The sequence below is a fragment of the Labrus bergylta genome, chromosome 7 (assembly GCF_963930695.1).
Source record: "Labrus bergylta chromosome 7, fLabBer1.1, whole genome shotgun sequence".
NCBI classification, from domain to species: Eukaryota; Metazoa; Chordata; class Actinopteri; order Labriformes; family Labridae; genus Labrus; species Labrus bergylta.
Window position 1 is genome coordinate 31,625,667 of NC_089201.1, and position 13,966 is coordinate 31,639,632.

The following is a 13,966-nucleotide window of genomic DNA, read 5'->3' on the forward strand; positions in this document are numbered from 1 at the left end:
AATAAAAAGATATTTGATAAGGGGGCGTGTCTGTCCGTAAAAAGACTTCCTGGAAGGCTGGTCTCAAGTTTCCTCGATCCTCTGTGCTGAAAATAAGAGACCTGAGACGTCCATCAACATGGCGGCACAGAACGACTTCCGGTTCAAGCGACGAAAAATAAGAGACATGAGGAGTAGCCATTCAGATTGAGAGCAGTTAGACATTCTTCATCAAACTGATTAGAGCAAAGTTAATGTTTGTTATTTTTCTTTTATTTGAAGTCAGAATAAATTCAGTTTAATGATCTCTGAAATATGACGTGAAGTTCTGTTAACTTTGCACCAAACAAAGAAATGTTCTTCAGAGGGACACTTTTTCATTTCCCTGTGAGGACACTTGAGATAAATCACTTGAACCTTTACATCAGTAAACGTTGAATCAGCACTTCCTCTTTCCCCTGAGTGTGTTTAGGTCTTAACATGACCTGTGCTCAGGTGTGTTGGTGGGGCGTTGCTGTCTCAGGGGGCAGAAAGCAGCTGCACCATGGACCAACAAAAACCTGCTCTAAAGTCATGGTGCAGTATTTCCATGCTATTTAAAGGCTCCATTAGTAAGATGGTGAGATGCACAGACACAGACAGGTTCACATTGTTCTTCCACAAGGCTCGTAACACACACAGGGACAGATTACACACAGCACACCTGTGAGACACTGCAGTTCATCCAGGTGGAAATAACTCTTTAAGGTGTGTTTAATGTCTGCTGTTATTTCTGTCCCAAAAGGCAGAGAAAATCAGAAACTGCTGCTGCTAGATTTAAACACAGTTTACATGAATCAACAGTAAACACATCACTCAACTGTCTGTGACATGATGATGCCTTCAAGGACTCTCAGTAAACACATCACTCAACTGTCTGTGACATGATGATGCCTTCAAGGACTCTCAGTAAACACATCACTCAACTGTCTGTGACATGATGATGCCTTCAAGGACTCTCAGTAAACACATCACTCAACTGTCTGTGACATGATGATGCCTTCAAGGACTTTCGGTAAACACATCACTCAACTGTCTGTGACACGATGATGCCTTCAAGGACTCTCAGTAAACACATCACTCAACCGTCTCTGACATGATGATGCCTTCAAGGACTCTCGGTAAACACATCACTCAACTGTCTGTGACACGATGATGCCTTCAAGGACTCTCTGTCCCTTTCAGCTTCAAGTCACCAACACGAGTGACCACGAGAGCTGAAAGGTGGCGTGCTACTTTCCACGCCCACTTCACTTCTGAGCAGGACTGAAGTCCCTGCTGCTCTTCATACTGGATGTTCTGTATCACTGATAATCAGAATAATCATGATAACGATGATATTATATGATCAGAATAATCATGAAGTCTCTCTCAGAGTCTAATCTCTCATTTATCTCTTTTTATATCAACAGCTGGAGGAGGAGGTGAGTCTTTAAAGAGAGGATCCTGCTGATCACAGAGCTGGAAGCAGCAGCTGGTGTGTTGGTGAGTCTTTAACTGGGCTGTGTTACTGGGAGACTGACGGACCAATCACAGCGCAGATGACTCTCAGTGCTGCAGTCTGAGCTGCTCTGAGATCAGCTCCACCGTCACACACAGGACCATGACCTCGGACATTTTTCTATTCTCATATTCTGAATTTAAACTGCTTCATGACTCAACAACCGAAGATGAACTCTTTGATTTGGATATAAATGTTTCTGTTGCAGCGCCACCCTGTGGACATGTGTAGTGGTGCAGGTTATTCATTGACTCATATTCACAGATAACAGTAGAAGTTGATTCCAGCTGTGCAAGTTAAAGTGTGAAGTTCTGCTTTTAACCACGAGTCGTCTGATAATAAATCAGTCGTCTCTTTGTTGGATCAAAACAAAGAGGAGGCTTCACTGAGTTTTTAAAAGAACTACAAACAGGATGTCTGGATCCAGGTGCAGAGTCAGCACCTGAATATTTGATGTAATATGAGATGATATAAAAAGAGCTGAATAACATGCAGACTCAATCATTGATATTCATTCATCATGTCAGGGTAACAACGGACACGTTATCAAACTATCTTTATTTTTAACTTCTGATGTTTATTACACTTTGATGTTTGAACCTTCTGTTTTTATTATCTCAGGATTTTAAATAGAAATAAATTCAATCTGTGGAGGGTTTTATTTGAATAATAATTCATGTTTAGGTTCTGTTGCTGCTATCACTGCTTTCTGCCACAGGTGTCACTGTTTCCACAGTTTTCTCCCAGACTGATCGATCTGAAGAGATTATTTCTCTGTCTGCTCTCTGTAATTTTCTTCTCCGCTTGTATTTGAAATAAAACTTTGTTTTCCACAAAGATCCACACATTTGTCCTTCTCCCCCCTCACCTGACTCTTACTCTTTATTTCAATCAGTAAAGGTGCGGTCTCTGTTAGTGAAAGTGTTCTGAGACAGACTCACATTTCATTCAGCTCCACAGTGTGATATTGTCCACACAAACATGCTGCTTCTACACAGAATTAGAGTAGAATGTGGTATTAAATAAATATAGTAAATTGTATAAATATATCTGATTTTTAAAGATTGTAAAATGATTTATTTCTTTGCTTCAAACTGGGGGAGGCTTTCACATGATCACGTCTTAAGGACTCACATAGCACTGACACAGGTTCACCACCAGGGGGAGCTGCAGCATTACGCTCTCTATAATGAGGCATCCAGTTGAACGTGTTGCAGAGAAACAAAAGATAATGGGCCTCATTCACTAACAGATATGTGCTTAAACCGTGTGTACGAACGTTTGAAGCACAAAATCAGGGGGCTCATCTATCAACAGTGTGTGAGCACGGATCTGTGAGTAATGAGTGTGTAAGAACATTCCCACACAAAGAGTGGAATTTATCAACTTGTTCTTTTACTTAGAAATGTGTGTAAATATAAGCACAGCTCTGAGCATGCTTACACACAGAATCTAGAGGTAGAACATTGAAACTACAAATAAAAAGCACCACGAGTGTCACAGCACGCCAGAATCCATCTCAACCTAGATGCATGTTCCCAGTTTTTTTAAATTCAAAACACAAAATAAGTGATTTTGTGTGGTTTGAAACAGACCCGTTGCCTAATTGGTGTGAAAACCTTAAAAAGTCGTCTGTGACAGGCGTTACTTTGAAATGTTACATCATGGCTGGTTTTGCATTATTAGATGATTTGGTGAAGCGTGCGCTCTGCAGTAAGTTCAAAAGAGCGCACTGATCCGTTTGGTCCAGCTTGTTCTGTTGGGAGAGCGTCACTGTTTGATTAATCCCCCAGAGAGAGCTGTGCCCCCGACCACGCTGTAAATGTTCAAGGGTGAAATTGTGGAGCAGATACTTCTGGCTTTTGTGCCGTGATGCGTTGTTATTTTTTGCACTGAACTTATTATCAAACTTCATCTTGGTGTTTTCTCCTCTGACCTGTCACCTTCTCTCATGCAGCATTTGTTCTTTTGTTAGTAACTTCCACTAAGTGAAAAGACTAATCATTTATCTGGGTCACTTAGCGCGAGAGTTACTAACCTTATTTTATCTCTTTATTTATTTATCTATTTATTTATTTCCCTTTTTTATTCAACCTCTTCCACTTCCATTCCTGTTGTTATGAAGCTCCTTTTCTTTTTATTATAAAAAAGTAATAAATGTAATGAGATGTCTTGTAGGAATGGATTGGGGAGCTGATGTTGCTGCCTTAAAATATATATATGTGGCGTTAATTAGAACTAGGATTGAGTATGGGAGTGTGGTATATGGATCTGCAGCAAAGACAACACTTGCAAAGTTAGAAATGATTCAGGCACAGGCTCTTAGGATATGTATTGGGGCAGTGAAATCATCTCCAATATGTGCACTTCAGGTAGAAGTAGGAGAGATGCCACTATGTTTAAGGAGGAAACAGCTATTAGCTAATTATTGGCTGAACTTGAGAGGACATGGAGATAGTCACCCAACAAAATCAGTGTTAAAGGATTGCTGGGAAAAAGAGAGAACAATTAAGTCCAGTTTTGGATGGATAGGGGATAGAGTGGCGAGAGATATGGGAGTGTATGACAAGGATATCAGTCCAGCTGTTTTATGGCCACCAGTTCCAATGTGGATGCTTGAGACAGCTGAAGTAGACTTGGAGTTACTAAAGATAAAGGAAAGGAAAAGAAATGTTGATTTAGTTAGTGAATTCTATGAACACATAGAACAGAGATATGGAGATCATGTACAAGTATTCACAGATGGATCTAAAGACCCGATGACAAATGCAACAGGATCAGCTGCGTTTATCCCAAAAGGTTCAAGGTTGAAGTAGTGAAGAGAACGTCAGATTTCCTGAACGTGTACACAGTAGAGTTGTACACCATTTTAGTTGCATTAGAATGTGTTGAGCAAATGAAAGGAAGGAAAGTGCTGATATGCAGTGATTCAGTCAGCGCTTTATACAGTATTCAATCAGGATCATCTCACAGTCGTCAAGATGTATTATATGAAATCATATTTACACATTCCCAGGTGGTTAAACAGGGGACAGATGTGATGTTCATGTGGGTTCCAGCACATTCTGGTATAGCAGGAAATGAAAAGGTGGACAGGTTGGCAAAGGAAGCTGTAAAGAAAGAGAGGATTGATATTAACATCAAATGATCTCAGTCAGAGGGGAAACGAGTCACATGGAGTAAAATCAAACAGGAATGGCAACAATATCGGAACAATCAGACAAAGGGAAGACATTTATATTCAATTCAGAGGGAAATAGAGAAAGTAAAATACAGAGGGAGCAACAGAAGAGAGGAGGTCGTAATGTCCAGGTTAAGAATCAGTCACAGTCATTTAAATAGCTCTCTACATATCACTGGAAAACATTCATCTGGTCTTTGTGAGATATGCAATCTAGCAGAAACAGTTGAACATGTAGTTATTAAATGTAGAAAGTATGTAGCACATAGACAGAACATGATGTCAGAAATGGAGAGAGAGGGACTCGTAAGAAGAGATGTAAAAAGTATTTTGGAGTGTGGGGAGAGAGGGAGAGGACGAAGATGCTTGTTTAAATCTCTCTTGAGAACAGGTTTATTGAGGAGGATTTAGGAATGTGAGTAATAATTAAATCCAGCAGATGGCAGTAATGCAACTTTTTGGATGCCAGCCAACGAAGAAGAAAGTTGTGTGTTTTCATTTCTTATCGGGTTTTAAGATGTTAAAAAACGACAGAAGGTGACAGAGACATAAGAAGGGCTCTGACGAGTAGCTCCGTGGCTAACTGGTCATGTTTGGACTCTTTAAGTCCTCTACATGGAGCAGGTGTGTTAAAGGCTCGTTCACAGCATTCAGACGGAGGTGTGTGTCTCACAGCCGCAGATTCTGGACGGAGAGACCCGAACTGTGGCCCTACGAGGACCCGTACTGGGCGATCTACTGGCCCGGAGGACAGGCGCTGTCACGGTGAGATCTCTAATATACCTGTTTCATTCACCTTTCACCTCTTTAGTAGTGACGTCACTAACAGCTGTTGGTGCACAGCTGCTTTACATCCCCGTTGTAAATCATTCAAACGACAAATGTCAAAGTTACTGGAAAATGATATGTACACTTTGAATTGTACAAAAATCTAGGTAACACTTTACAGGTCCGCAAATTTCGTCGTAATTAGGTGATAATTAGACAAACTTTTTTTTGATTTCATTGAAATTACCCCTGAATTTCATGACAATTGAGTGAAAATTAGCACGTAACCTCTTTGAAATAATGCCCGATCTTAATTGTAAGCAAGTCCTAATTGGTAAGTAACTGTTTTTTCCAATTTCTTTGAAATTACCCCCAAATTTCATGGTAAGTAGGTGACAATTATCAAATCATTTATTTGAAATGAAATCACAATTCACCACAAAATGTATGGAGAATTATCCCAACATCACCGAGTAATTATATTCTGCTATTTCCAGAGAAGCAGGTGATAAATAGCTGCTCATTTCTTGAATACATTTCCAGTAAAGTAATATGAAGTTAGGTCCATGGTTTCCTCTAATTAGAATTACCTTGGAAATCTAAACTAAATAAATGTATTTATGAGCGCCCGCGTCTGCAGCGGCGCGTCTCGGTGTGATCGCGGCCTCAGAGGGCAGAACAAACACCTAGCTGTGGGAGTGTCACCCACCTGGGGGAGGGGCTACTGCCCTTTGTGATGTCATGAAGGGAACATCTCCAAACGGCCTGTTTGAGCACACATTTTCTGAAAAGTGGAGCAGGCAGAAGACGGAGAGGATGGACTTTTCTCATCATTGGGGGGTTTGTAGACGGACTAGAGACACATGTTAGAGTTAGAGGAACATGGGGGAGTGGGTTTAGCAGAATATGTGACCTTTAAAGTCGATAAATATGGTGTTAAAATATGAACTTTAATGCAGTTAAAATGAACAATGATTGTGGTGTTTCTCCTCACTCTGATTATATTTTCTCTTCTTTGCTGCTACGTCCACGTCCGTCATATTCGCCGGTTTGAATCTCGTCCAATCACTGAACTGTATCCACTCCTCCACTCACCTGTGCGCTGTCATTGTCTGGAGGAAACTGTAGTGACATTTTGTATCAAATTTGGACCCAGATTAAACCTACATCCGAACCCAATGAAGCCGCAACATCTTGAAGTTCTGAATCTATTTTCTGTTTTCTTCACGGTGTAATTGTAGTCCTTAAAGTTTGCAAAGTCCTCTTCAGAGACCGGACCTGGAGGCCAAAGAACATGAGCACAGGAAGCTGTATTCATGAAGTCATAAAGCAGTGAGCCCTTCAACTGAAGAGACTAAAACAGACAAAGATTACAGTATGTATGGCTTTGCAGAGGCGTGGGGACAAGCTTCTTCACGCCCTCTTTTTACCAGCTGATCTGTTCAACTTCATCTTTAGTGGTAACTTTAAGGATTCACCTTTCTGTATTGCTGTACTGAACTTTCTTTCACCCTCCCCTGAGGGCTCCTTCCTGTGTGCTCTGCTAAATGCATTTTTACCCTGAGGTGCAGTTTCAGTTTATTAAGATACAGTTTACTGAGATACATATGATTATGCAGCATGACTACTTGACATAAATGTTGATTATTAGAGAATATAAGGTACATGCATACAGATGAGACACTACAAAACACACCAGCTCCGCCCAGAAACATCCTGAGTCAACCAGAACAAAGCAGAACAGTAAAATCCAGTGAGAGGACAGAGTCTCTGCAGACACAGTCACCACCACACATGTACGGAGGCCCAGAAGGGACAATGGAGCAGCTTTAGGAGAAGTCTGTATTTTATTTTGAAAAGATACCGACTCTATCTTTAATGAAGTTTTAATGAAATAAGATGATAATGATGATTTGTCCAATGAGACCACGCCTCCCAAACCGAGAATGAAGTCATAAAGACGTGTTGGACGTGACACCATGAAGTTCGGACCAACTACAGGTTGATTTATTTTTTGAAATGTGCATGTGTCTTGGCTCAGTAGGAGACGTCTTAATAACGATATAAAAGCAAAAGTCCTGAGTCAATTGTTCAGCTGGTTCCCTCGTCTTCTCTATTGTTCTCACTAAACTCTCTGAGCTCCAGTGTTTGACTTCAGGACTTCAGCGGCTGCTCAGTGCAGATCTTTAGTGTTGTCAGGAGGTCCAGGACCTTAGCCACCTTTTAGTGAAGGACTTCTAACACATCAGACGCCTGGGACAAAGGCTCACTGTCATTTAAAGATTAGTTTGAGCAGTCGCTTCAATACGTTGAAATTATGCAACAAAGACATTAAGATAAAGGGGTGGCGATGGCCTAGTGGTTAGCTCGAGGGCCACAATGTGCAGAGACCGTAGGTTTGATTCCGACCTGTGGCACGGAGCAGGAAGTGACTCTGGCGTCTCGTTGGTTTCACAAACCTAAACAGCTGTTTTGTTTGTTTCTGTCTCTGTGTTCAGGTTTCTCCTGGACCACCCCGCAGTGTGTCGGGGTCAGACCGTTCTGGATCTGGGCAGCGGCTGCGGAGCCTCCGCCATCGCCGCCATTCTGTGCGGTGCCGCTCATGTAGTGGCTAACGACATCGACCCTAGTAAGCATTCATTCATCTCTTACTCTACTGTGTTATTTACTCACATCATGACATCACAGCATGGACACATTTTCAGGCTCTTATTTTGATAGGAACATTAAAACATTCGCTGTATGTCGTCAACGGGTGGAAGGTTTTTCTCTCGTGTGGTTGGCTGAGGTCTCAGATGGTTGACGCAAGAAGTCAAAAAGCTGTGATGGAGCTCAACATTATTTCATTTTAACGTATGAAATTTTGGGCGATTCAGGGGCGGCTGTGGCTCGGTTGGTAGAGTCGGTCGTCTCTCAACCGGAAGGTTTGGGGGTTCAATCCCGAGCTCCTGCAGCCAGATCTCCGACGTGTCCTTGGGCAAGACGCTGAACCCTGATTTGCTCTCGCTGCTTCATCAGTGGCGTATGTGTGTCTATGAAAGGGATTAGTTATTTCTGATGGTCTCTTCACTCAGCAGTCTCTACCATCAGGGTGTGAATGTGTAGGTGTGACCTGCGGTGTAAAAAGAGCTTTGAGTCTTCAGAAGACCAGAAAAGTGCTTTACAAGCTCAATCCATTTATCATTGAGCATGTATCTGGTTCTTAAGACAAACAAATCATTGTCAGAATCCCGTCTGTGGGAGGTGGTCCTCAGTGCAGATAATGTTCTGCCTGCTGTCAGTATCATGGGGACTTTAAATGAACTACAAACAGAAACCAGAAGACCTTTCCATTGAAAGTTTCTTGTTTTTTAGAAAAATGAATTAAAATGTTCTAAAATATCAGCGTCTCTATGCAATTTGACCAGAATTCAACTTTAATCATTTAAAAAAGTCTCCAGTAAAATCTGCTGAAACTTCTCAGGGGTACAGCCAGGGACACGAGGAACAAGAATCCATTGAAAGTTTCTTGTTTGCTAGCATTGTCTCTTCAAATATAATACTGCGTTGTTAAGTGTAAAAAATGGACCTTAACATGATATTAAATGTTTAACCGTTGAAGCGGTAGCTCACAGTGGGTGTGATTAACCTTGTTAAAGACTACACTTAATATTGGCGTGGCACGATCACGGACTGTCATACCAGCTCCATCATGGCTGAAAATGTCCTGGAAAAGTCCTGGAAAATGATCCCTGGAAAAGAGTGTGAACCCTGTATATAGACTGCTGTGATTAAAAGAAACACATGAACACCATGATTCCTTGAAGCCTAACCCTGTGACGTGTTAACCCGCCTGTTTGTGTTCCAGTGGCAGCCGTGGCGACGCACATGAACAGTGAGCTGAACGGCCTGCAGCCTCCTGTGTGTCTCACCCACAACATCATGGGTTCACCGCCCGCCGCCTTCCACCTGATCCTGCTGGGCGACATGTTCTACGACCAGTCCCTCGCCACCAGCCTGCACAGCTGGTTGAACCGCTGCATGGAGACCCACGGCACCAAAGTCCTGATCGGAGATCCAGGAAGAGCTCAGTTTGAGGAGCACGCCATCCGACGCCTCCTGAGGCCGCTGGCTCAGTTTGAGCTGCCCGACAGTGTGAGAGAGGAGAACTACGGCCTGAGCTGCAGCGGCGTCTGGAGCTACACACCTGAACTCTGAACACCTGAGAGAATTATTCTTCAAGAAAACATGGACTGTGTGAGGTTGAGAGGACTGTGTTTTATTTGAAAGTCACACAAACAAGGAAGGTTGGTACATTTCCCAATCTGAATGATCACTTCTTTTAGATATTTGAATGATCAGCTGTATCAAAACAACTCCCTCTCTTCTGTCTGTGTTCAGGAGAGGAAGCATGGCGCCGTGCTGCTGCTGCTCCGGTAGCCTGGTTAGCAGGGCGGGGCGATATGACCTCAAATCAATATCACGCTTAAAGGCAGGGTTGGTCATTTTCTAAAAGTAGCCTGATGTTGAAAGTAGCATTCCCTCAGTGCTGCGTCTGCAGTCAGGAGCAGTCCTCCTCAAATGATTTCCATGTTTTCAGGAGTGCAGATGTAAAAACGGCTGTGATGTCTGCTTTCAGTTTGACAACTACACACACTCACAATGTGTGTTTCATATTTCATTTTGAATTGATCCTTTATGAATCACTCTGTTTAATAAACATGAACACACACATGAACAAACAGGATCCTGTGGACATGCATTAATGGAGAGGTCTCAGAGTGAGGGGGCGGCCCACAGCGAGCGCTCCAGAGCAGTTTTGGGGTTCAGTGCCTCGCTCAAGGGCAGCAGTGCTCAGGAAGTGGACTGGCACCTCTCCAGCTACCAGGCCAGGGACTTGAACCGGCGACCCTCTACCGCAACTGCCGCCCCCATTTCAATCAAAGACAAACACAGTTCTATGTGAGATGGATATACTTGTATCTTCAAACACACACACACTCTTTGTTCACACACAGGAGGCAGAGAGCACCTCCGTACCAGCAGTGGATTATCTCAGGAATGTTTTTTATTCATTCATTCATTTAATGAGGTGCAATAGCGTGACAAACTGGTGACATATACATGACAAATAAGGCACAGAAAAAACAAACAGACAAGGTCAGGACAGCAACGACAAAATACAATAAGAAAAGAAAGACAGCAAAAATACTGAGACATCAACAGACAGACTACAACTGATCTTTCTTTGTTCCAGCCCGCCCCTCGGTGACCTCTACCCTACAGTAGTTTATATCTGAATGCCTTACAGACCAGTTTCTCTCTCTTTAGAGATCAAACCTGAACAGGAGTGTGACCCGGCCGGGGCTACGTGTGAATCTGGCTCCAGCAGAGTCATCAGGCTGCTCACTTTGAAGCAGCTGGATAAGAGCTCGGCTGCTGTTTGGATCAAGCTTTGAATCTTTGTCCAGCAGGTGGCGCCATCAGTTTTATTTTTCAGACAAGTGAGCAGACTGAAAACAGGAACTGTAATGTATTATTACTACTCAACGTTTTCACATGTAGGTGGCTCTGACTGCTGCGTTCAGGGACATAATAATAATCAGTGAGGACGTTCATGTCCTGCTCTGAATCGTCTTCAAGAAATATTCAAATGTTTAATATTATTTATAGATTATATTCAAGCATACTGAGACCTGTCTTCTGTTGTAAGGATATTATTTAGTCTATAATGAGTCAGAATATAAGTAAATATGACATAGATTGACCAACTAAACAGGATGTTTCTCAGTTTTGACGTTGAGCCCCCGAGAGGTTTACCAAACATTTAAGTCTTGCTGTTGGGAAATAAAACTTACAGATAAGATCAATAAAAAACAAATTGGATAATTTGAAACAAGAGTACAAATGTTTGAATTCTGCTGATTGTTCCAAATGTTCTGGTGTTGGCGGTGATGGAGTTGAAATCTGAAACTTCATGCAAAGATAATAATCATATTTCTATAAAACAGCTGTGACATGGATCACATGTTAGTGTTAAAGTCTTTAAAGGTCTGATTAGTCTCCTTCATGGAGCTTCAGTACAGATAGGCCTACTTTGACTTTACTGGAATACTTTGATTTGTCAGAGAGGAATTTCAGTCAGGAGTTTGAACTTCTGCTGGATCTCCTTCACACACCCTCATCTTCTTCCTATCCTTCATATATTCACAGATATATGCATGTATTCAATTCATTAAACTTCCCTTAATCCTCCAAAGTCTGTCACAGAGCCGGCCCTAACCATTTTGGTGCCATAGGCATGATTTCTGCGGTAGCCCCTTAAATTGCAGCCAGTTTGACCACCAAAACAATATTCATAGACTTAAAGAAAACTGGCATACATCTTTATATTTAACAGAATTTCTTTATTTTAAAAATAAAAATACTTCTAAACAAACATGAATAAAATGGTAATAACTATAATTTCTTATAAATAACTACAAATAGGACAGCACTAAATATTTTAATAACAATTAGGCTGGGTGTCGTGAAAAAGTATGTGCCTGTTAAAGCAGCTTTCAGTTTGCAAACATTATCATGAATGACAATTAATTTAACTTAATATAGGCTACATGTCAGCAGAAAAGATGCATGGCAACGAATATATTCTATGCCAGAACAGTTATATTTTAAATTATATACGCAGGGCAAAAAAATGATTTAAAAAATAATAATATTAAAAAATAATAATGGGCTTAGGTTACTTTCTGAGTCTCTCTCTCAGTCAGTGATTCGTGTCGGAGCTTCAGTCAGTACGTTCAGTGAACGAAACACTGACTGAACGTGAACAAGCGAGCACCAAACCCCCTCCCCACCATCAGCTCAGGAGTGCCCACCGTGTGCAGCTCTGTCACTCTGAAATCTCTCCATTAGTGCATGTCCATAGGATCCTGTGTGTGTATACTTCAGCCTATGTGTGTGTTCATGACTTACAGAGTGTAAAGACTGACATTTCCATTCATGAAAAAACATTCATGCTTTACGAAATCTATTTGTAGCTTCGTCATGTGTTTTCCAAAGACGCATTAAACCCTCCCTTATAGTGACACTGAGAGGAGGAGCAACACTGACGCTTCAACATCACATTATCTGATCTGAAAGTAACAGTTTATTTGAGCCACAGCAGAGCTGCAGTCTAGAAAAGTCTCTCCATCTCTCTCCAAAGACAAATCCAACCCAATTCATCAAGTTTTTCTCAACTAAACAGCAGATTTTCAGTTTAACACCGGTGAGTACTGTTTATTTTTTTACATCTGTTTGAACATTCATTCAACTGTCATAACATAGAAATGTGTCTTTGAAATAAAAACTACATATATCCTACATTTCTTCTGTGCCACAATCACAAGCTTAACACCAAACTAAAGTGATCGCCTTGTTAATGTTCAACTGAAGGCAATCACAGCTAGCCTCAGATTATACTCAGGGATTTACCTTCTCTCTCAGTTTCCCACTTGTTAGGATGTTATTAGTCAGTGTCAATCAGACAGAAAACAGTTGAGGAGAATCGGGGTTGGTGACAAAGCTTTACATGAAAAATTGTTATTTTTACTGTCAGATATTCACCTCATTCCTATTACACAAGTGTAGTGTTGCGTTTCTAGGGCATTTCAATGTACAGTCGCATCTTGTCTACAACATGATGTCTGGTTAAAGCTGTTTTACCAGTATAGGCTACTTCTGCGTTGAAACTCCACCATTGTTAGCGTTACATATTTGTGCGTTGGTGTGTCTGTGTAGCTCTGCAGTACTCTGCCAACAAACCCTAGTCAGTCCGGTTTCTCTGCATTTCATACCACAAGTTTCTGGTTTCTGCTTGTTCGTGTACAGGGATCCATGCCAACTGCAACTGGGTGTGTTATGTTGGAGTTTGAGGATGAAGCTATCTAGTTCATGTCGTGGCTTGATCAGCTCTGTTCAATGTTGTATTGAAACTATATTTTGTGGGGTTTGGGGAGAGACAACACTGCAAGCTATCCAACTAGGTATGAACATTTGTATGTAAGAATATCATTTTAAATAATATTGACAAAAATGAAACACTGGAGATGATTCAACTGTTTTTCCAAAGTAAAATTCTTGACCAGCTTCATTTAAATAACCTCATTTACAAATCAACAGTAAGGTCACAAATTATACAAAATCCACTTCCCCATGTTCCTCTAATATGTGTCTCTAGTCTGTCTACAAACCCCCCAATGATGGGAAAAGTCCATCCTCTCCGTCTTTTACCTGCTCCACTTTTCAGAAAATGTGTGCTCAAACAGGCCGTTTGGAGATTTTCCCTTCATGACATCACAAAGGGTAGTAGCCCCTCCCCCAGGTGGGTGACACTCCCACAGCTAGGTGTTTGTTCTGCCCTCTGAGTCTGCCTTCTCACCGTAAACAATAGGACATGGAGCGAGAAAGACCGAGTACACCCGAGCCCTTTCAGAGACGGGGTGTGGTCAGACACAGCTCATTTACATATTTAAAGG

At 41.6% G+C, this 13,966-nt stretch overlaps 3 protein-coding genes across 3 annotated transcripts in view; all 3 read left to right on the forward strand.

Moving 5' to 3' along the window:
* LOC136179610 (NLR family CARD domain-containing protein 3-like) overlaps window positions 1-2,362 on the forward strand; it is a 39,695-nt gene extending 37,333 nt beyond the window's left edge. The window contains exon 9 of the mRNA XM_065956447.1: window positions 1,431-2,362. Within this exon, the coding sequence (XP_065812519.1) occupies window positions 1,431-1,446 (16 nt within the window). The 3' untranslated portion in view covers window positions 1,447-2,362. The remainder of the gene's footprint in view (window positions 1-1,430) is intronic.
* Window positions 2,363-8,682: 6,320 nt separating this feature from the next.
* Window positions 8,683-10,273, forward strand: LOC136179755 (electron transfer flavoprotein beta subunit lysine methyltransferase-like). The gene has a single exon (XM_065957466.1). The coding sequence runs from the start codon at window positions 9,336-9,338 to the stop codon at window positions 9,663-9,665; it is 330 nt and encodes a 109-aa protein (XP_065813538.1). The 5' UTR covers window positions 8,683-9,335; the 3' UTR covers window positions 9,666-10,273.
* Window positions 10,274-11,408: 1,135 nt separating this feature from the next.
* Window positions 11,409-13,966, forward strand: part of LOC136179606 (NLR family CARD domain-containing protein 3-like) — a 360,535-nt gene continuing 357,977 nt past the window's right edge. The window contains exon 1 of the mRNA XM_065956439.1: window positions 11,409-12,717. The gene's annotated coding sequence lies outside the window, so the exon portion shown is untranslated. The remainder of the gene's footprint in view (window positions 12,718-13,966) is intronic.